Below are 24227 nucleotides of genomic sequence, written 5' to 3' on the forward strand. Positions count from 1 at the left end.
AACGGATATCCTGGTGGTTTAAATTCAAACTTCCCTGATTACCATGAGGCTTTTTTCATGATTCAGTTATTTTAATATTTTGTAGAGCATCTGTTGAAATCATCTGTCTTATGAATAAATTATAGAAGTTACTTATATAATTTCTATATACAAATTCCTGTGATAGTTTTTTGTAACTATTTTCCCTCATTCTGTGGCTTATGGTTTACAAATTTTGTTGACTGTCTTTGCCTGTCCCAGGATCTCATGATTTAATTTTTTTCTATGTGTTCTAGACGTTATATAGTTTAAATGAAGCCACAGAGAAAAACATAATGCTGTCATATAATAGAAAAAAAAAAACCAAAAACATAATAGTCATTTAGAGTCAATGCTTTATCACCTCAATTACACTATCCCTTTGTCATCACTATTACTCTTCCTATTTCCACACAAAGGAAAAGCATGCTACATGGTAATACAGAAGCTTTCATGTCACTCAATCTTTGTATTTCTTTATATTTGATATTTTTATCCCAAAATATGTTATTACCAAATTAACATATAATCCTACAATCAGTTTTTACTTCTTTAGCAGGTCAAACAATAAATTTCTACAATTTTAAATATATGTAAAAGAATAAAAATTTAATAGCTAGAAACTTAAAGTGCTATCTACAATAAAATTTTATAAAAATAAAGCACCTTGTAGTTATAAGCTTAAAAGAATAAACTATTTGAAATTCAGTGAAAATGCTATAACCTAGAGACATCAAATGAATAAACAGAAAAGGTAGATACTATCTCACTCAAGTTAGTTACACATAGGTTTAATGTGACAGCATTCTTCCCTATATTATACGTCATTCACCCTTAAATCACACAAACTGCAATAAGTTACAAAGTCCAAAATGTTCACTAGACAAAAAAATCAATGATTAAATACATCTCTTTATATATCTCTCTACTCAAATCTTTATACTTATATTTTTTAAAAACTCTCAATAGGAACAAGCAAAACACCAGTTTCTGGGCTAAAGTAGTAGGGGGAGGGGTGTGGCACAAAAGAAATGATAAACAGCTACAAACACACAAAACTACCAACTAAAAAAACCAAAAGCAGCCTTTTGTAGCCACTTAAAAGACAGATTTGAACCATCTGGATTACAAAGTGCATATATGTGAAATTTTTTCTAAAAACTGAGAAAGCAACAGGTAAGACAGAGAATCTAAAATACTTCCCATATCCTTTCCCTCTTACTTCACTCACCCTCTGTTCCTAATATTCTGCTACTTTTCTACCTTTTTAATTTCCTATTCTTAACTAAGCCCACCCTCTGCAATAAGCCCACCCTCTGCACCAAGCCCACCCTCTGCACTAAGCCCACCCTCTGCACTAAGCCCACCGTCTGTACTAAGCCCACCGTCTGTACTAAGCCCACCGTCTGTACTCAAGGGTTTCACATAACCTGACTTCAACCCTGCTGGGAAGAAGAGAAGGCCTGACAGTTATTAGCACCCAATGCTGCTCATTACAACAGTTACAGGAATTTTCTTTTGGTTTAGACACACCAGGATTCAAGTTTTTATTCAGCTTACTCAAATTATGTCTCAAAGCACTTATGAACTCTGGCAAACAATTTTCCTACCTTAGAAAGAGCCTCATCATGAACTACTGTGTTGGTTGTTAAGAGAACAAGAACTGTTTGAAGTAGCTTAAGTTCTTCAAGACTGTTTTCCATTAGTTGCCAAAGCATATTAATTATATTTCCAGCTGCAATCTGAAAAATAAATATTTGAGTTACTGTCAACAGATGGCATATAGCTCTAGGTCCTTATATAAGAAAATGTGTGTCAACCTTATTACACCTGGGGAGAATTTCTTCATCATAACAATATTTTGAAATTTACAAATCCAAACACATCGCTCAACAAATTTGAGAATTCACAAATGTATTTCTCAGCTAATTTGAGAATTTACAAACATCTCTCAACTAATTTGTAACTCAGAAACAATTTTCTCCTCAAATAAAAATTCTTTGAAATAACCCATTCAAAAACACACAAAAAAGCAGCATGTAATTTCTGAAATACTAGCCCAAATCCAAATTCATGCCTGCAGCATTTCATTTAACATGAATAATGTAGACATATGCAAAATATAAATCTCCTATTCCTTTAATCACTTCATTTGCAATATGAATTAAAACAATACAGCCCAAGTTAACAATAACTTGGACTCGCAAGTTAAATTTGGTACTGGGTAAGATGCTAGGGAACAGACTCACCACTTGTATACACTGTATGGAAACAACCATAATTAAAGTATTTTTGTAAGATGCAGATCCACGGTAATAAAGTATGTTTTATTTTACAAACATAAGTTTGGACACAAACGCTTAATGAACTACAAATTATCACTTGACAAAATCTAGGAGAATTTATTTTCCCACCTTTTCTAAGGATGTGCAAATCATATAAATTAACTCATCAATAATACAAAAATTTTGCTCCCCCAAATTACCGTGAAAATTACCAAACTGAAACTTCTTAAGCATGACTTGACAAGATGCAGTTCTTTATTATTCGTGAATGTTTAATGCAGCAACTTTGCAACATCTTTAGAGCTTCCTTCAAGCACAAAGCCATTCATAAGACTGCTTTATATTAAATGTCAGGAATCTATGTTTCAGAAGTCTCCCTTTTTGAGAGCTCCTGCTATGACTCTCAGCTACAGTTCACACAAGTTCTTGCTATTACCTCAGACACGACTTCATGGGACATGAGTCTCTGAATGGCAGCCAAGCACAGCTGAGTGATCTTCGGTTCCTTGGTTCCACAACCCATTAGAAAAGGCTGCACAACCTCTGAGCTGTTCTCTTTCAATGCTTTATACAGAACACATACAAAGCACAGTATTAAATCCAACTCATGATTAAACACAAATTTTTACATGATTACAACTAAATAATGACAATGTTAACAAAAAGCTGTTTTATATAAAATAAATACCAAATGAAAATTTAATATTAAGAGTTAAAACTTGGGCTAGATCCTACACTGAAACAACACTCCTTACTGACAGCTTTGCGCCAACTTTCGACTAACACCCTGCCCTCTGGTTCTCTTCCTCTTCCTCCTCCTTTTATTAACTCTGCAAGGACCTGGAGCCCCAAAAATTCTGTCCTAATTCAAAAAGCACTTTACTTCCTCAAGAAGTGCAGCAAGAAAAAGAAAGAATTCATTCTTTCTAAAGTAGGAAGAGTAAAATTTGTATACATTCTCACTAACATATTTGTAATATTCAGAAGCTTCCTAGAATATTATTGTATTTCTTAAATTTACACTCCACTAGTTTCTTCAAGAAATAAATGTATTAAAAATAAGAACATTTAAAAATAGAACATTACTCATTACCAAAAATAGATATATATACTAGTATGCCCATGATATAATTACAAGCTCTAAGTCCTTCAAGTCAACTTTTAGAAGTTTTAAAGTAGCAGCAGAAATGTAAGAGTTTAGGAAGTGCATAAACTGAATCATACATATGTAAGTTTACAAAACAAAATTAAACCAATCACAGTTATTGAAAGGCTATACAAAATAAGACCGATCGGTCATGCTTGGGGAATTTGAGTTAAAAACACAGAATTCCAAGTCAAGAAAACAATATATCAGCTTGATATTTGTTTTCAAATTCATTATGTTTTATCTCAAAACATAAATTCTGAGTTTTTAAATGTTTCCCAAAACCACTGAGGAAGTCATGCAGAATCACCCATTAAGTGTGCAAAATCAGTGTTAATTTTCTCTTATAAATATTCTCCTTTCCTCTCCCAAAGTCATTATTTGGAAAGTTAAACTAACAGTACAGCTTTCTACAGCACGGCCACTCTGTATTTCAGTATAAATCACTAACCTAACACTGCTTCCTAAAGAATTTCTTGGCCCGGCGCTGTGGCCTAGTGGCTAAAGTCCCTCACCTTGAACGCCCGGGATCCCATACTGGTGCCAGTTCTAATCCCGGCAGCTCCACTTCCCATCCAGCTCCCTGCTTGTGGCCTGGGAAAGCAGTTGAGGACAGCCCAAAGCTTTGGGAACCTGATCCCGGCGGGGGGAGATCTGGAAGAGGTTCCTGGCTATTGGCTTAGGATCAGCACAGCACCAGCCATTGCGGTCACTTGGGGAGTGACCCATCGGACGGAAGATCTTCCTCTCTGTCTCTCCTCCTCTCTGTATATCTGACTTTCCAATAAATAAATAAATCTTTAAAAAAATTTTTTTCGCTTTCTTATTTCCTTGCCCTGTTGTGCAGAAAGATTTGATTCAAACCTAGAAAATATTCCATAATAATGTCTCAAAAGAGTTTAAATGTTTAAAGAGATGACCATGGAAGATTTCATGAAATGATTAAATATCATATCATATCATATCATATCATATCATATCATATCATATCATATTTACTTCTGCCAGAAGTACTTGAGGTTATAACTGTTTCTGGTAAATACACATTATGAAATGTTAAAGTAAATACAAAGTTTCAACAGTAACAAGCTGCAGTTAGCATTTTTATAATCCAAACATGTTCCTGATTTTAAAATTCCAATAATCTTCCAGATAAATTCTTGAAGGGAATGATGTGTTTCAAATGATACAGTAAGCAGGTAATACAAACAGAATTTTAAAGTATTCATATGTCCTCTAACTTCCCTGTTTTTTCTACAACATTGTGCTGCCACTCTTCAGGGTAAACAGCAAGCTAAAAATACTTAAAAATCTGCACTTGAATGCTGTCTTCCTAAAATCTTGAGATAAAGAAAAAATAGCATTCTTTTAAGAGTTTAAGATGCCAATGACTTTTAAGACATAACTATAATATTACAAAGAAAGTCTGTGCCCATAAAATTACGACATAATGCTTTCTAAACAAAATTTTTCTTTACAATTTCATCCTTCAGACATCAACAGCACTGCGGACGCCTCTTATTTTGAGGAGTACTTTGCAGCTGTCACTCAAACTTTCTCCTAAACCACTGATAACGCTTCTGCACGCCTTGACACTGGCATTTTTCTGAGTTCACCAGCTGTTGTTAACAAAGCTGTTTTAGTTTGTTTAAATAACTAGGATGACATTTTAAATAACCATTAAACCCAACACTACACAGAACTCAAACAATGTGATAATAGGTGCCATCTACAAAGAAGTCCACATACCCATTGAAAAATAAAACTGTACCAATACCTGTCCCACAACAATTCTAAAGTGCCATTAATTATAAAATGAACAAAACAATTTGGGGGTTATTAAGAACCTTTCGTTTAAAAAATGTACATCGTGGGTCTTAAACAGTGGAGTAGTAAGCTAATCCTCTCCCTGTTAGTACCAGCATCCAACAAGGACGGCCAGTAGATGTCCCAGCTGTTTCACTTCCAATCCAGCTCTCTGTGGACAGCCAAGAAAAGCAGCAGAGGATGGTTCAACTCCTTGGGTCCCTGCGCCCTCATGGGAGGCCAGAAAGAAGCCCCTGCCTCCCAGCTTCAGATCACCTCTACTCAGGCCATTGTGGTCATTTATGAAATGAACCAGTGGGTGGAAGACCTGCCTCTCCCTCTCTCTGTAAAATCCACCTTTCTGTGCTCGCTTTGGCAGCACATATACTAAAACTGGAACAATACAGAGAAGATTAGCATGGTCCCTGCGCAAGGATGACATGCAAATTTGTTTCATATTTTTGCTGGACTGACACTGTCTGTACCAGCAATATCAGGGCACACTTAAAAAACAGACTGATGGACTCATGACTCCTTATGAAGGACTATATTATTGTAGCAATGTGGGGAAAATCAGTCACGTGGTGGGATTTTGGGAGGGGGAAATCCCAGACTCTACAAAATTGTACCATAAAATTCAAAAATGCAAAATAAAAAAAAATCTTTCAAAGAAAATGTGCATGTTAGAACCAATAAAATATGGTCTCAGTGAAATATTGAAAAATATCAGCTATAGCCACATTTGTGAAATTATAACAAAGTGGTAATAAAAATATTTTAAGCTTTATTTTCAAATAATTCAAAAGGACTGAACATTATTCTCTCCTTTCTGTTCACTTTCTTTTCCTCCCAACTCACATACAAATATAATGATAAAAAAGAAAGTTTCCCTGCTATATAGAACAGATGATCAACAAAACATTAACAAAACAATAAATCTATGTGTTTCAAAACAGTCTGAATTTAAATAAATAAATAAATAAATAAATAAATACCCAGCACCTCTAATTCACAAGAGAAAAATTCTAAAAAGTTACTGATTTGTTTTCCTTCTTTCAAAAGTAATAGTGATCCGGGCCCGGCGCGGTGGCGCAAGTGGTTAAGTCCTCGCCTTGCACGCCCGGGATCCCATATGGGCGCTGGTTCTAATCCCGGCAGCCCCGCTTCCCTTCCAGCTCCCTGCCTGTGGCCCCGGAAAGCAGTCGAGGACGGCCCAAGGCTTTGGGACCCTGCACCCGTGTGGGAGACCCGGAAGAGGCTCCTGGCTTCGGATCGGCATAGTATCGGCCCGTTGCGCTCACTTGGGGAGTGAATCATCGGATGGAAGATCTTCCTCTCTGTCTCTCCTCTCTGTATATCCGCCTTTCCAATAAAAAATAATAAAAATAAATCTTTAAAAAAAAAAAAAAAAAAAAAAAAAAACAAAAGTAATAGTGATCCTAGGAATGCAGAAATTACTATTATCTTCTAATAGACATTCACCATTTACAACAATTTTAATCATAAGCTATTTAAGTAGTTACACAGAAATGTCTTTAGTGGGCTACGATTTTAAAAATCACATCAAGGATTTATATGTTATTTCAAATAAAGAAAAAGGCTGCTTCTTTTCAGTCAAAACTGTCAGTTTCTAATAAAACATAAAAATAGGTTTAGAAGAAGGGGGGAAAAGTTGCATATTTTAATACCTCCACCCCTTAATCAGTGTTAACTCAGAATAATAATGTGTGTTTTATATTGTAACTGCATGTCATAAAACTATTACATCAAATGATATACTTTCACACACCTGAAAGAGGTCCAGCAGGTCCCCATAGCCTAGGGGTTTCCTTGCTCTGAGCAGTTTCACTGCATAATTGCAGTTTTTATCCTGGAAAAAGAGAATTAAACTAGGATACCCCACTATAAGTCACATTAATAGGGGTTAATAAAATTTCATTGTGATAAAATATAAGAGTCATTGAATAATAAATATAACTCTTATTTAAGAAATAAAGTGTATACTAGACGTTGTTTCTACTCTCAAAACACATTTAAAGTCCAGTTTGGGGGAACACTGGTATTCCTAACAATAAAAAATGCTGTGGTGTCAAAGTCTCAAGTTATATGTGAATAATTCAAGAATAAGACTATAAATAAAGGGCATGCCGCATCATATTTTAAAAGTACATTACAGGAAAAGAAAATGTTGGTACAACTGACTAGTAATTTTGAAGAGAAAAAAAAGTGGATCATCAGAAAACACATCACAGAATATTATAAAGAAAAAAGAACTAGAAAAAAATGACTATCAGCTGTGTGAGAAGGGCATCATACACACAGAGTAACAAAAGAATCTATAAAAATTAACACAAAACTAAAAAAAACCTAGGTTTTACAAAAGTAAAAGGTAAGTAACCTCAGAAAAACGTGATATGGGAAGTTAATATTTTTGCCAATCAGTAACTCAAAACAACTTGATTAAGAAAGTACAAAAACTGAAAATTTTTAAAAAATTGCGTGCAGAGAAAATATTCAATACCAAAAGCAAAATAAGAATTTATCTGCCTGCTCGCCAAAAGTTTTTAAAAATAATAATCCCAATCAGGTTTTACAAAAATACACTCACATACCATTTACAAAGGTACAACTTTTACCTTTTTGGAAAACATTTCTAGAAATTTAAACATATTCAAACTCTTTATCATTTTATTTCTAAAAATGTATCATAAAGAAATATCAAAACATGAAGAAATGATTAAACCACAATCCACTTTCTGAAATCTTACACAGCAATTAGAAACATTCTAATAGCCTCAAAGAAAACCGCAATATCATTAAGGACTGTAAGTTTAATTTTTAATTACACCATAGAGAAACTATGTAATCACTTTAACCCAAAGGGTCAATTTGTGGGCATGCCTTATGAATCACAGATCCCATGTCTTTCAACCTAAATTACAGAAATAGCCTTGTAACAAAACTCCACCTCCATAATGGCACACTGAAATATATTCTCTACACTGGTGTCACAGTAATTTACTTAGTAATATAAATGTGAAAACGTCACTTCCCTGAATCAGTTTCTTTCCCGTCAAGCTGCTCAGGCTGTTACACAATGGACCATATTATCTCCCCGTCACTGATTCCCTCCCGATCCTAGTGTGTTTGAATGCATGACATAGTTGTTCCTGTCTATCTGCTCTCAGAAGCCTTTGTTTTTCATATCTGTACTTTCTCGGCTGAACTGCTCCAGTTCAGGCCTCAGAATGCAGCTTAAGATTCCCCAGGCTCGGCTAGGTACCTTCCTTGGGTTTCCAGAACAACCATGTCAAAACTTCCACTTCAACCTTTTTCATACAGTATTAGAATTTTGTGCTTAAAGTATGTTTCTGTTATTTCTCTGTTGCCTGGCTGTCATGAACTATAAATGAAAAAGCTCATGTATTCAAGTGATAGTAGCATGTAAAATTAAAGACTGGAATCTCAGGGTGATTCACTAATTAACCTACATTTTATGAGGGCTTATTATTTCTCATGTAATGGGACAGATACTGGTAATACAATATAGTAAGATATTGTTCCGGATATCAGGCAAAATGTCATTTGAAAGGCAAAGCTTCTGGAAGGACTTGAGAAGTCAAATGAAGGAACAGGAACGCTATGAGAATGAATGGCACAAGCGTAAGTAGTCTTTGTATTAGCACAGGGACTGGAGGTGAACTACATCACTCATCTATGTATCCTACCTAGTGATTCTGGCACAATTTACTAAGAAAATACCTGATATATATAATATGTTCCTATAGATATACTGATATACATATATATATATATAAGTATAAAAAATCACAAGTGTACATACGGATAAGATGGAATATACAAAATAAGCAGATAAACTATCTTTAAATGTCAGAAAAAATTCCAAGGCATTTATTCATTGTTAGTTACAAACACTTTAGTTACGATATGTAAATTGAAAGATATGAAGGAAAACCATGTCAGAAAATAAAAATCATACAAAAGGATTTTTTACATATAAATTCTCTCTCTATATATACTGTATATATATACATACATTCTCTCTCTCTCTCTCTCTCTCTCTCTCTCTATATATATATATATACACTGACAGTAGCTGAAAGCAGCCATGGGAAAATGTTAAATTCACAATTTCTAAAGATATCACAACTGCACAGGTTTCCTTCACCCAATCTATATGCCAGAAGTTGTCTGCATAGTTTTTAAGTAACACATGCCTTCCAGTTTCTAGCATAATGTAAGACAGAATAATAAACACAGTCATATTACACTATCATCAAATGTAAGAGTAAGGCATTTGGTCTTGTAAGGGAAAACTTTGCACTATCTTTCACTTGTAGAGTCTTACTTTGAAAGAAAAAGAAAATTGTGAGACAATGATTTGTATATCTGAATCAATGCTGACATTACCTGGCATAGCATTCCCACCTATGTCAGCATTCATGACAGCAGTGAAAACAAAGAAAAGTAAAGATTAAAGGAGGATGCTTAAAAGAAGTAGTGATGTAAAACAAATATTTACTTTGCAATATAAATAATCTGCCCTTGGGAAAATAAATCTATGAAAACTAAAGCTGGTGAGAAATCTACACTGAATATCAGTACTTTGACTAATTCATTGTAATTAAAAATTTTGTTTTTTTCCTAGCAATTATTTACAATTTCTTGAACTTATGAAAACATACAAGAATTCAATATCCCATCTCATCTGAGACCCCTCAATTGTTTAGTATCTCTGATTTCCGTTATATCAAAAGTAGTATTCTATAGTCTCCTACAGTATCAAGTACCATAAAGAATGAAATACTTATCAGGAAATAAAACATTCAAAATTATGTTAGTATTAATTGTACTCTGAGTTAACTTTGTAGTCCAGGAACTACACACTAATTCAAATTTTCTTTGTTTTTAAGAGCTTTCAACTTCTAAGATTACAGTGATCTATGAATCTATCATTTTTAGGTATTAATTGAGCTAAATGTTTGGGAAAAAAATATTAGGAAAAAGTTTAAATGTTAATACTCTCCCCAAGTGCATGTCTCTGGATACAATGGAGATTAAAGTTTGGACTATTACTTACTAAATGTGTATGAAAATCCAACTCGATTTGAATAAAGCTAACTGAATTAAGATGAAATTAACAATCCACCTATAAACTAAACTCCTATCAAATGAGTCAAAACTTTCATGTTCATCCTTAAGATTAAACAACTAAACATATTACTCAGAAGTAACACTTGGGAGTATCACTGGATACTAAAAATAAAACTAATCAACTACAGAAGCACTGAAACTTATTGAAGAATTAAGGAGACCATGATATTACCAATGGTAATAGCAAGATAAACATTTACAATGTTATTGTAACACAACTGGCTTCTAACAAGTCTTCAACTTCAAAATATCCAGGTCATAATTTATCTTTAAATAATAATATCCCGATAACAACCAACCTGCCCAATAAACATCTCTGAAAAAAAGACTAGTCCACTATCCCCACCCAACCACATACACTTTCACCTTCGATCACATCCCTTCTCAATATGCACACAGAGCATTATTAACTGCTACGAATAATGTTCTAAAACTACTAGGTATTTTGAAAAAATGTTCAAAATCTGAAGAGCTGTGATAAATAGGTAACATTTAAGAAAGCTAACTCTAAGGGCAAATTTCCAGCAAAGCCAGTTGCCTAATGAAATTCATTCTCGCTTCCCATCTAAACCATCCCCCCAAAAGTCTCCATCTCATTTTGCAACACTCTGAAATCCTACCAGGTAGGGATTTAGTTGTATCCTCTTTTTTTTTAAAGTTCATGAAAATTAAGAGATTCTTTACCATTTGAACTGTTAACAGGACTGCTTTTCTCCTATACTAGCTGAGAGCAATAGCACTACTCAAACTGGGAATACAGTAAAACAAGCAACAATTAAGTACGAAACATGTGGGAGGGACAACCAGTGTGGAAACCATGCCACACCACAGCAGCACACTGCACCAGGAAAAGCAAGACTACTGAATCTGCTTCTACCACTGATCACGTGACCTTGAGGAGCTGCTTAATTTTGTTGCATCTCAATTTGCTTGACCATAAAATATTATTATTCTACAGCGTCTTATTATGTTAGAGCAGCGTAAGTTACCACACCTACAACATACTCTCAAAAAGAAAAAAAAAAGTAGCTTTCCACTTTTCCATGTTCATTGCTAACACAAGAAGCCGAGAAGTAAATGGAGAAAAGATGCCAAAAAGACGTTCTTGAAATTCTTCCTTGAAAATGAGGTTCAATCAAGAAAAGATAAGAAAATACTCGTGCTTCATTTCTCCACCCCACCCTTATTCATCACTGATGACCATACTGCTTCAGTCCCAGGTCTCACATACATGTGGTATATAATACTACATTATAAACTGTTAATATTATGTTAAGGACAAAACATGTCTTAGAAGGTGGACTGAAAACCAATCTTCCATTCAATTCAGTGTGACAAATATTAACTGAATACCTTTTATGAGTAAGGCGCGACAACAAAAAAGATGACTACTAAGAAAAAATCCTTGCCTCAAAGCCATTCCAGAGAATTATCTAGCAGTCATCTCTAGGAAACAATAAAATACACAAACTGGGCTGTTTATATGCTCTATATCCTTAAGAATAAAATAATAGGGTGTAAGGAAGAGATGTTACAGTAGGAAAAATAGTAGAAGTAGAATTTTACTTTCAAGCAAATTTTACTAATTTCATTAGTCATTGAATTTTTAATGTATAACATTACCTGCCAAAATTTCAGTGTTTCGTGCAGCTATTGTTTTAACCTTTATAATTCCTGATTCAGCAGCCTGCAAGAATAAAAATAATCAAACATAAAACTTACTATCAATATAAATTATCATGGTAAAGAAGTCATATAGAATAGACTTTCAAGCACAAATAGTCACTCACTGTCACCTTTTTTATTTTTAAAACATCAGATACTAACCCTAGTAGTGACAAATACATTAAGTACATACAATGATGGATTTGACAATTTACAAGAAAATTCTGCACTACAGATGTTGCCTTTCCATACCTTAAGGCATGTTTGAAATACCAAAATCACAAATGGTTGGAAAATAAATTTTTTTAAACTAATGAAAAATTAGATCCCGCCTCTCCATTTTATAGCATCCCTCTCCAACATTAAAAAAATTCCAAAACACTGCAAACTCAAGTCTACTGTTTTGAACATAGAAAATCAGTATTACTTCTGAGAGCCAAACATTTTATAAATTAATACTCATTTCCATTTTCATATTTAAAACAGCTGATTATATTATGTTTAAGTGGTAATACTGATTATATATTTTGCAAAATCTCCCAAAACTGTACTGTCCAATATATTCACCATTAATACACGTAGCTATTAAGCACTTTCTACACTCCTAGTCTGAATTTGATATGTGGCTATGCCCTAAGTATGAAACACAAAACAGATTTTGAACACTTAGTATTTTTTTAAAAGAATGTAAACTATCATCTAAGTATTATATAGGCTATATGTTTAAATACCATTTTGAATATGGACTAAATACCAGGGCACTAGAAAAAGTACACGGAAAAATACAATTACTAGGTAAAAATATTTTGGCACAATTTTTGAAATAGTTTTTTTCACAATATACTCTTTGTGTAGAAGTTTTGAGAACCCCTCATATGCATGGATTTCAAAAAGTTTTACACCAAAATAAGCTCCTCTTTCAATTTCTTTTTCCGTGAATTTCTTGAAGCATCTTTCCACATATGCTATTCTTTTCATTTTAAAGCCATTTATTTTTCTTTTTATTTTTAAATAATAAATTCATCTTATTCTTGATGTTTAAACAGTTGAGAGGGATGCATGCCATGTGAACCATCGATTAGCAGGGCTAAGGAACGGGAAAAAGTAGATGAGAACATTTATGCATCAGGGTTCCCTTAACCACTATATCTGCATCATACCAAGGGGCTGGCCTGTCTTTAGAAGTATAACCTAGAAACAGAGGCCTTCAGACTCAGAATTCCTCCCACTCGTGTTTTTCAAATCTAGTGGGAAGAAAGGTCTATATCTTATTGCTTTTAAAATAACACCCTACTTCAATCAGAAATAATGCATATCAATAGGGAATCTACCCAACTGCAAATAACGCCTGGCTGAAATTAGACTAATGCTGGGACCAGTGCCATGGTTTAGTAGGTTAACCTTCTGCCTTTGGTGTCAGCATCCCATATGAGTACCAGTTTGAGTCCTAGCTACCCATTTCCAATCCAGCTCCCTGTTTATAAGCCTGAGAAGGCAGTGGAGTATGGCTCAAATCCTTGGGTCCCTGTACCCATGCAGGAGACCCAGAAGAGACCCCTGGCTCCTGGCTTTGGATTGGATTACCTCCTGTTGTATGTTCATTTGGGGAGTGAATCAGTGGCTGGAATATCTCTCTCTGTGTGTCCCCTCTTCTCTCTGTAAATCTGTCCTTCAAATAAAAATACAATAAATCTTAAAGAAAAAGAAAAAAATGGGGCCAGAGTAGGCAGAGTAACCCTCCTTCCTGTGGTGCCTGCATTCTATATGTGCTCTAATGCGTGTCCTGGGTGCTCCACTCTCAGTCCAGCTCTCTGCTTATGGATTGAGAAGGCAGCAGAGGACGGCTCAAGTCCTTTGGACCCCCCACCCACAAAGGAGACCCAGAGGAAGCTCCTGGCCACCAGCTTTTATCAGCTCAGTTCTGATCATGTAGACATTTGGGAAGTGAACCAGTGCATGGAAGACCTTTTCTCTATGTCTTCCTCTCTTATAAAATCTGCATTTCAAACAAAAGTAGTAAATTTTAAAAAGAAAAACTAATGCTAACAAATTGCAGGGAGTTATACAGTGATCAAACTTTTCTAATTTGGGCACCCATCTGGACCCAACAAGCCTAGACAGATATCATTTCTTCCATCACCTTTTCTGTAATAAATAAGCTTCTGTAGCTTCTGTATGTCAGTGTTTGACTCCTGTATTACTTTACTCCCTTCATTCGATTATGCTCTGCATAATAGCCATAAGCTCCATAAAAAACATCTCATTCATCTCTCTATAATTAATGCCAATCACAGTGTTTTTCATGCAGGAGCTACATAATAAATGTTTTTAAACAAATAGAAAGGTTCTAAATAGTATCAAAATGAACTGGTGTTACACAAGTACATATAAATGTCAATTTAAACTTATTTAAAAAGGGGGAGGGAGGGAGAGCAAGGGCTCTATCGACTCAATAACTGAAAATATCCAGAGAAACTCTGCTCCAGATGTTCACCGTGCCATGAAGGGCTGCAGCTCAGCCTCTCCGCTAGTCTTCCGGTTTGGGCCTGTTTTGGTTCAGTCTCAGGATGCTTCCAATCTATACATCAAAAATAGCTACAGTCTATTTTTTTTTTTAAGCATTTATCTGAAACACAAAGAGAGAGAAAGATCTTCTATTCACTGGCTCACTCCCAAAATGCCCACACAATAGCATGAAGCGAGGCTGAAGCCAGGGACCCTAGGAGCTTCCCAGGTGGGCGACAAGGATCCATGGATTTGAGCCATCAGGCACTGTCTCCTGGGATGAACACTAGTAAGAAGCTGGAGTGGAAGCAGTTCACCAAAACTTTTGAGGCACTCCTGTACTGGAAAGTTTAAACTAAATTAAGCTGATCAAGATATCAGTCAGAACTGAGATCAATTACTCTAAATCCCAAAGCTTAAAAGTGAGGGAAGGGGGACTCAGAGCAGGTGGCACAATTTCTAAATCCCCGCCTTGCATCTTGCGGGATCCCATATGGGCTGTGGTTTGTGTCCCAGCTGCTCCACTTCCCATCCAGCTCCCTGCTTGTGGCCTGGGAGGGCAGTTGAGGATGGCCCAGAGCCTTGGGACCCTGCACCCATGTGGGAGACCTGGAGAAGCTCCTGGCTCCTGGCTTGGGACTGGCTCAGCCTTGGCCATGAGGCCACTTGGGGAGTGAAGTAGCAAAAGGAAGATCTTTGTGTTTCTCCTCTCTGTATATCTGCCTTTCCAATAAAAAAATAACTTAAAAATAAAAGTGAGGGAAGAGTATAGCCTAGCACTTGCAGAAGCAAAAAGGAATGAGTGTTCAGGAGGGAATAACGTGCCCACTGCTAGTACTATGTACAGGGTTACATAAAAACGGTCTTTTTTAAAAATGTTGCTTCCCTTCACAAAAGCTCCTGTTGTTTTAATCATATTTCTCACAAGAATAAAGTTCCAAATTAAGATATATTTGCTAGTGGTACAAATTAACTATTCACAGACTACAGCATGAACCAAGAACTAAAGAAATGTGAAATTCGAGTTAATGACAACTTAGGTAAAATCATGTCTTCATCAGGCAGTAGGAAAATAGAAAAGTTGCTGGAATACTTCCAGATGTCAGTTAAAATCAAAAGACCTAAAGCGAAGACAGCACTTAAGAGTACTTAATAGGTCTAGAATACTCCCTAGAGGACACTATCCTCATAAAACAATTATTAAATTGAAAGCAATCAAATTTTCTTCACGCTTACTATACATCTTTAAGGTTTCTAATATGCATATGTATGCGTGTGTACACACACAAACTCTTAAATGGCCATCCATTCAAACTGACTGGTTTGGCCCCAGTGAGATAGCCTAGTGGCTATAGTCCTCACCTTATACCCACTAGGATCCCATAGGTGCACTGGTTCGTGTCCCAGCTGCTCCACTCAAATCTAGCTCCTTACTAATGCACCAGGGAAAGCAGCATTTAGATCCATCACCCAAACACAATTCCAGGCTCCTGATTTCAATCAGGCCCAGGTACAGTTATTGCAGCCACTCAGAGAGTGAACCAGCAAACAAAAGATATAGATCCCCCCATCTGAGACTCTGCCTTTCAAATAAATAAATATGGAAATTTAGTCTTCAACAACTATCTAACTAGATTGCTGATGTATACAAATGCTTTGCTCTAAACACAATGCAATGCTAACACAGTTGTTTTAAAAGGAAAATACTGGGTCCGGCATGGCAGCCTAGCAGCTAAAGTCCTCGCCTTGCACGTGCCGGGATCCCACATGGGCGCCAGTTCTAATCCTGGCAGCCCTGTTTCTGATCCAGCTTCTTGCTTGTGGCCTGGAAAGCAGTCGAGGATGGTCCAAAAGCCTTGGGAGCTTGATTCCACATGGGAGACCTGGAAGAAGTTACTGGCTCCTGGCTTTGGATTAGTGCAGCTCCTACCATTGCAATCAGTTGGGGAGTAAATCATGAACAAAAGATCTTCCGCTCTGTCTCTCCTCCTCTCTGTATATATGATGATCTGAGGAAAAGACAGACTTGTTTCCAAGCAGTTTGATGGAAGTATGTGGAAGGCATTAACAGATGTGCTCCACGGGCAGCCGGGAACAGAGGAGAACAGCGGGCTCAGGAGTGAGCAGTACCACAGCGAGGCCCGAAGCAGCAGGAAGGTTGCCACCAGCAAGGTAACCAAGAGTTCATGGGAGGCAGAGGAGAGCACTCGGAGAGGAGAGACGGGCACAGAAAGTTAACAAAAGTCAAAACACAGCAGTTCCAAACAGAAAGGATCACCGACAGCAATAAGCACGGCAGATGCAGGAGGGCAGGAACTAGCTAGGCAGGCTGTAAAAATATGTGTACCACGGTACAGTGGGAACGAAGCAAGAGTTAAAGGTGGATGCACATGGATTCACACATTAGTCCTTTCACTTTTCAGTTTTACTACCTTATGTAAATTACCAAACCTCCCTAAACCACCATTTCCTCATCCATAAAAACAAATACCTAAAATACTGCATTAGTCAATGAATGGAAAGTTCCCAGCCCAGTAGAAAACACTATTTTACTCAACTCAGAGTTAACTCCAAAGCAAAGCAGTTGCCCATTCATTTTTTGCATTTCCTGCCATAATAACTGAACTATAATAATAACAAAACCCACTATTTTGCATGTGGGTGAAAACAAGTTACACTTGGATAATAAAAGGAAATCAATTTTTGAAGAAAATTTTGGTTCTGTTTTGGTTTTATGTCAGGGTAATTTTTTTACTTCTTTCTTCTGTCACCAAATATATAATGCCAAGAGGGTAATCAACACATTATTAATTACAGTTTATATTTTTAATATATAAATATGGGTTTCTTTCACTATGCTTATGGGAGAAAGAACTCAATGCCAAGAGGGAAGAAATTATAGTACATTATAAAATACTAAACCAAAAGAGTTGCCTGTTCAGCAAATAAAGATTATTCAGGCCCCATTTTTCACTCTCATAAGAGCCAGAACAACAAGTCCTAGCTGAGGCCAATGACCTGAGCCTCAGTCCCCAAACGTCTTGCTCAATGCAGAACCCTGCTGCGGTGCAGAGAACACATCTCGCTCGTCAAGTCTTCCTCAGTCTGCTAACCCAGAAAAATACTGCATACTAAGGAGCTCTACCACAAGGAACTTCTGCATTTTCAGGCAAAAATCTGTGCCAAAGAAAAAAACATCTATCAGGCCTGAATAGGCAACAGGAACCTTAAAGTACATAGCCTGGAAAGACTGCTTACACTTTACTATCAATATCCTTTATGATTCTGCATCATGAAAAGGAACAGAAATAAATCCCTCCAGAAATCTTAATTCTGACCACTTCAACTCCCATGACCTTCACTCCCCTTCCTCTTCCATCACCCCTCTCTGGGACTGATCATCATCCAGTACAGTGTAGGCAACTGTTTTTCTGCCAAGGGCAATTTGGATATTTCAAACATCATTCACAGGTCATACAAAATTACCCTGTTAGACTTTCTGATTTCCAGTCCCACCTACAGTTGTCTTTCCATAGTCAGATCAAATGATTCTGACCACAGGCCAGGCGTTCCCTACCCCTGTATCTCTACTTGGCAATGCAAAATCCCTAACCCCTAACCTTTTAGCTCTTTCACTTTCCTCAACTCCCGCTGCTCTGACTAAACTGATGCCCAACCTTTAACCCTTTCATCTTTTTCCAATCAACCAACTATTTTTTTCTTTTTAAGAATTCAAACTGCATCTCACAATCCATCTAACTTCAACCACTTTTCTTGCTAAAATTCTTCAGTGTTCTAGATCTATTTTTTTTCTCCGCTTCTCCAAAGTAATCCACTGATTTCCTTAAACTTCGCACCATTTTTCTCATCATTAATTACCTCTAGTGACAGCAGGGTTTCCTATCTTATCAAGAAAACAGAGGCCACAGGCCAAATTGCCTTCAACTATGTCATCTTTCCAGTATGCTCCTTATTGTAATTTATGATGCTAAAATTCATCTTTCCCTGATCAGAAGATAGTACCCCTTCTCAGACTGAAATTCAATTCAGACACTTAGGCCCTTAAAACTCCAGCTTTCTCAGGAAATTTTCTCCATATCTTCATCCAGGTCCTCTATGTGGGTGCAGGGACCCAAGAACTTCGGCCATCATCTGCTGCTTTCCCAGGCTACGTGCAGTGAGCTGGATCAAAAGTAGAGCAGTGGGCTCCCATCTGGGATGCCAGCGCCACAGCTGGACATTTACCCTGCAACACCATGGCACTGGCTCCCAGCTTAGTAATTTAAAATTTACAATCAAGCATCAGGGCTTAAAAAAAAAAAAGTAGAATTTACTAAGCTTGAAATAGACTAAATATAAAGTATGTTGCTTAATTCCACTTTATTGTAAAAGTACTAGAGAAGCCATCCCTCCCAAAACATACATGCAACTGAACTGCAACTTAAGTAGCTTTAAAAACAGTTCAGAGATACTTCTGAAGTACTGTCCCTATGAAGACATGAGAACAAAGTTAATTAGCAAGCAAATTTACAGATGGAAAAGCTTCTTAGGAAAAATTTTCCTTAAGGTCTACCTACTATATAAGGGAAACACACATAAAAAACACACCCATATCTAAAAAAAAAAGCAAAATTTGGCATGGGAATTAATTTACAAGGGAAAATTTAATTCAACCAAAGTATTTTGTCAAAGTCTTCAATTCCTCCTTAAAAGAAAGCATCAGTATTGGGCCAATGACGTCATCTTTAAATCTATGACACAGTCAACTTCTTTTTCAATCGCTAAAGTACAGCCTTTAGCACATGCTACTGACTAAACAGATTCTTATAGAGTCCACAGAGCATGCTGCACATCAGGGACCTTGGAGGAGTGGAAGGCTGGGTGGGGTTTCTCCCTTTATCTCACCCTTTACCCCAGATACAGGGGGAAAAAAGCAATAATGTGGAAACAATAGTCTTATCCACTTTCCTGTAGCCATTGACACTTTGTGCCCTAATCAACTATGGAAAGATTGTCAAAATAAAGCAATTAAAAAAAAGACTCTTATAGAGCATGTACGCATGAAATTTTGTATTGTAGAAGACAAAATTATATAAGAGCCAGAATAGAGAGGTGAGCAAAGACCGATTAACAGTTAGTTGGCCCCATGTGGCCCCAGTGGCTCAAGTCCTCGCCTCGCATCGCCAGGATCCCATGCTGGCGCCAATTTGTGTCCCAGCTGCTCCATTTCCTGTCCAGCTCCCTGCTTGTGGCTTAGGAAGGCAGTGGAGGACGACCCAAAGCCTTGGGACCCTGCACCTGCGTGGCAGACCTGGAGGAAGCTCGTGGCTTCTGGATTCAGATGGGCACAGCTTAACCATTACGGCCACTTGGGGAGTGAAGCAGCAGATGGAAGATCTTTCTCTCTGTCTCTCCTTCTCTCTGTATATCTGTCTTTCCAATAAAAATAAATAAAACTTAAAAAAAAAGTTATAGTTAGCTAGGAGTAAATTCTGTGATTCTATTGCACAAAAGGGTGACTACAGGTCTATTTCTACTGTTGTATATTTCTCCGCAAAACAACAAAAACAAAAAATTACGAATTTCAAGCTTCTACCATAATGAAACATTAAATGTTTAGCTTATTATAAAAAAAACAACAACAACAAGAGGGGCAGGGGCTGGTGTTGTGGCAAAGTGGGTACAGCCACCACCTGCCACAATCAGAATCGCTGGTTCAAGTTCCAGCTGCTCAACCTTTGATCTAGCCTCCAGCACACAGCCTGGGAGAAGCAGCAGAAGATGGCTCAAATGTAATACTCCAGGAAGATTCTGGCTCCTCGTTTTGGCCTGGCCTCACCGCCAACTGGGGAGTCTAACTCTAACTTCAAATAAATAGTTTTTAGAAATGTTTAAGGCATAAGCATTTGGCTTAGTGCTGAAGTCAGCACGCAGGACACCCAAGCCCCACCCAGCCCCAGCTGCTGCAGACATCTGTGGCCTAAGCCAGGATGTGGGGGCTCACTGCTCATTCCCTCTTCTCTAATAAATTCAAAAGAAAAAAAAAAGTGTTCACTTTTTAAAGTCCTAGATCGATGAGAATCACAAGCATTACTCAACCATCACCTCAAAGATGAGGTGCAAGTACTGAATCTCCCTCTTGCTAACTTTCAAGTAAAAGGTAATGAACTTCAATCAAAGTGCTAGATTAAGAAAGAAAGGAGTTCCCGAACTTTACTTACCTGTTTGGAAATCTGAATGCATTTTCCAATAGAAATAATATTGTAAAAAGCAATTAAATTCCCATCTTAACCCACAAAAGCCTAAAATAGAAGAACCACAGTTTTTACATGAATTGTTAGAATTAGGAAAAGTCAGTTTTATGAACACATCATGTTGAAATCTCAAAACATGTTCTAAATGAAAGTGTCTCTCTTACGAATAACTGAATTCCTTAAAACACTTTACAGTGGCCTAATTTTTTAAAATCACTTGTTGTCATTGCCAATAGCAGATGATAGAGAGAAAATAACGAAAATCAAAACCAAAGAAAATAGCTATTATCTTTTCCCCTCCTTCTGGTACATCTGGTTTTCCATGAGTGACTAGAGTATCATTTGCTTGTTTTTGGTTCTGTTTTAATAAATACACGGTGCAGATTTTTGAAAACTGATAGAATCAAAAGCATTTACTGAAAAGGCTGACTCTTTAGAAGCCTAAAATCCACAGTTTGGCCAAGTTTGAGTTATATAATCTTTATCATAATAAAGGAAGGACCTAATGTGATGGCTTGTTGGGTAAATCCTCGCCTTGCAGGTGCAGGAATCACAAATGGGTGCTGATTCATATCCTGGCTGCTCCACTTCCCATCCAGTACCATGCTGTGGCCTGGGAAAACAGCCTAGAACAGCTCAAAGCCTCGGGACCCTGCACCTGTGTGGGAGACCCAAAAGAAGCTCCTGGCTTCTAGATTCGGATGGGTGCAGCTCTGGCCCGTTGCAGCCACTTGTGGAGTGAACCAGCAGATGGAAGATCTTTCTCCCTGTCTTGCCTTCTCAAAAGTATTAATAATAATAACAAAGAAAAAATATGTACATAATTATAAGACTATGGAATCCCTTGATGAATTTTATCCAGACAGTAAATGAAATTTTAAATAAAAACGGAAAATCGTAACTTTTATTAACACATACCTAAAATATCTTATCTCAAAACTACAAAAGAAAATTGAGACGAGTTTTAAGATTTTAAAATTGCATCTTAAGAGAAAAAGCCCACAGTGCCTAAATGGCTTCAACTCAAGAAGCAGTTCCAGGATTTATGTGTATCTGTTAGGAACCTAGGCTTCTCTGATAGAGACAAATTTCTCCTTCACAATCTAATAAAGCCACCCTTTAGCCTTATGTCAAAAAACGGTTAAGAAAGATGTGTTGGTGGCACTTACATACGGGGCTGGCTGCTTTTGACCCTGAACCCCAGCTTGACATGTGGCACTGCTCTCGGTACCAACACGTCAGTGGCTCCTGAGAGTCTGCAGTGTCTGCGATACAGCAGGTGGCTCTAGACACCTTAACACATCCTGGGACTGGTGGCAGCGCAGAATGCCACAAACCAAGGAGGGAAGCTGCTTCCCATGGACTCACAATCCGCCTGATGAGTAGTGGTTGTACCAGCACTGTGGAAGCAGGTCTGTCTGCCGTGGCTTCTTAAACCTGACTTGGACAGCCTCTCGGAGGAGAGAAGCCAGAGTGTCCAGTAAACCTACGCTAGCTCCACGAACTTCTCTCCTAAACCAGGCAGATGCGAGTGAAGAAGCAAACATTTCCAAGGACCTCTCCCAAGACAACCCCAAACAGCGCCGGGAGACAAGTCCCCCAACGCCCAGGTCAGGACGGGTGATGGCCGCGGGAACACCGGATCGGGACCACCGCGCCCCGCCGCGCTCCCGGCGCCTTCGATGGTCGCCCTCCGCAGCCTACCTCTTTGACAGGTGGGAATTTCTTCTTGCACTCCAGCGACAGGGCCCGCAGGTCGCTCTGCATATTCTCCAGCAGCTTCTTCACCGCCTCGGGGCTGTTGGGGCCGGACATGATCCCAGCAGGTCCCAGGGACACAGACAAGCTCCAGCACTGTCAGCCCGCTCTCCCGGCGGCGGCGATCCTCGGGCGGTCCGGTCCGCCCAGGGGGGGCTCTGCCCGGACTCCTCTGGGGCCTAGGGCTCCCACCCCCGGGCTGGTCCGTGCGCCCCCCGCAGCCCTCCGCCGACACCTCCGGCTCCTCTCGGGGCCCCGCCCCGCCAGGCCCCGCCGGCTCTGGCCGAGGAGTCCACCAGGCGGGCACGTCCTCCCCGCAGCCGCGGGGCCAGGTCACACTGGACGTCACCAACCAACCTGGCGAGAAGCTTCAGCGCCCGCTTCCCAGGGTCCCCAGATTCCCCAGACTTGCCGACGCCATTAGCCGACTCGCCCACAATTCCGAGCGCGGCCGGGACACGTCAGCCGTACTTCCGGGCACCGCGGCCACCGCCCCCGCCACGGCCAACCCCTGTAGCGAGCCGCCGGTGGGGCGGGACCGGAGGCGTGGCCAGGCTCGGGGCCGGCCCTTTTCCGGGCGGGGACTGTTTTCCTCAGTCACGCCCTCCAATAGTCTAGGAGGATGTGGACCGCATTCCCGGCGTCTGGATTTCGCTTCCTTTTTCCCTGACAAGTACCTGAGCAGAACCTGGAAGAACTCCTTGGCGTTTCTCTTTGAGTATGTTTGTGTCACATTGTATTTCCTTGTCTGTAGTATGCCTTCTTTGGAATTAATTCTAATCGTTTGATCCTTGTTCGTTTGCTACTAAAATCTTCAACTCTCCCTAAGTCTCCGTTATTCCCCTCTCCCCTCCCACCCGCCACCCCCCGCCACCCCCACCCCCCCCCGCCTAAATTTTATTGTCATTGTGAAGTGTCAGAGAAAACTGTCCTTGTTTCCAAAACTCGGTGCTGGCTTCCCAGCTCTCTCAGAAAGCTGAAGCCCCGTCTACTGGGCACTGTGTGGTGCGTCCCGCGCGCTTCAGCACCTTCCTCTCCAGCCTCTTCCTCGCCTTGTCCCGCTGTTTCTGCAGCGCCTGGCACAAAGTGGGTAATCAGCAAATGATCTTTGAATTCTTGCTACCCCCACTGAAATCGGAGTCTAAAAGCTCAAATAAGGAGCCGATAGAAAATCCTTACTTAGATCTTAAAAGCCACATACATGTGAGGCAAAAGCTAACAGAAACAGCCTCATCCACGCTCCTCAGAAGATCCAAGTGAGCAAAGAAAAGTGAGGGGAGGCTTGGAACAGGGTCGAGGGAGAAGATGTGGAAGCCATCCCTTCATCTGCCACTGCTGAGCCCTGTACAGGGTGGAAGTAGTGAGGGACGGCCCAGGTGCAGCAGTGTTTGGCTCTAAAGTGAGAAACGGAGCTGTGCTGCCATTTTCCTTTAGTCAAGAAGCAAAGCAAGCATGGATGGAAGTGGCCGATGAGTGACATTAGTATCAAGTTCCTGAGACAGTGATTTGGATCGTTTGTGTCAGTGACACAATTTCTGGGATTTTTGACAGTTCCTGTGGTATACAAGCTCTGTGTGTCAAAAACCTGTGAACTTTCTGGAAGGCATTTGGCAC

The 24227-nt window shown here is 38.8% G+C and overlaps 1 protein-coding gene and 1 pseudogene across 4 annotated transcripts in view; one reads left to right on the plus strand and one right to left on the minus strand.

Annotated features, from left to right (window-relative positions):
- Window positions 1-23039, minus strand: part of MON2 (MON2 homolog, regulator of endosome-to-Golgi trafficking) — an 83989-nt gene extending 60950 nt beyond the window's left edge. For all 4 annotated transcript variants that reach the window (XM_040982596.1, XM_040982587.1, XM_040982578.1 and 1 more), the window contains exons 1-4: window positions 22560-23039; window positions 12055-12118; window positions 2740-2867; window positions 1629-1760 (exon numbers count right to left, since the gene is read on the minus strand). In XM_040982596.1, the coding sequence (XP_040838530.1) occupies window positions 1629-1760; window positions 2740-2867; window positions 12055-12118; window positions 22560-22670 (435 nt within the window). In that variant the 5' untranslated portion in view covers window positions 22671-23039. The remainder of the gene's footprint in view (window positions 1-1628; window positions 1761-2739; window positions 2868-12054; window positions 12119-22559) is intronic.
- Window positions 5620-5719, plus strand: LOC121164244 (annotated as a pseudogene).
- Window positions 23040-24227: the final 1188 nt, after the last annotated feature.

This window comes from Ochotona curzoniae, unplaced genomic scaffold, assembly GCF_017591425.1.
Source record: "Ochotona curzoniae isolate NIBS_2020 unplaced genomic scaffold, NIBS_Ocur_1.0 contig_1014, whole genome shotgun sequence".
NCBI classification, from domain to species: Eukaryota; Metazoa; Chordata; class Mammalia; order Lagomorpha; family Ochotonidae; genus Ochotona; species Ochotona curzoniae.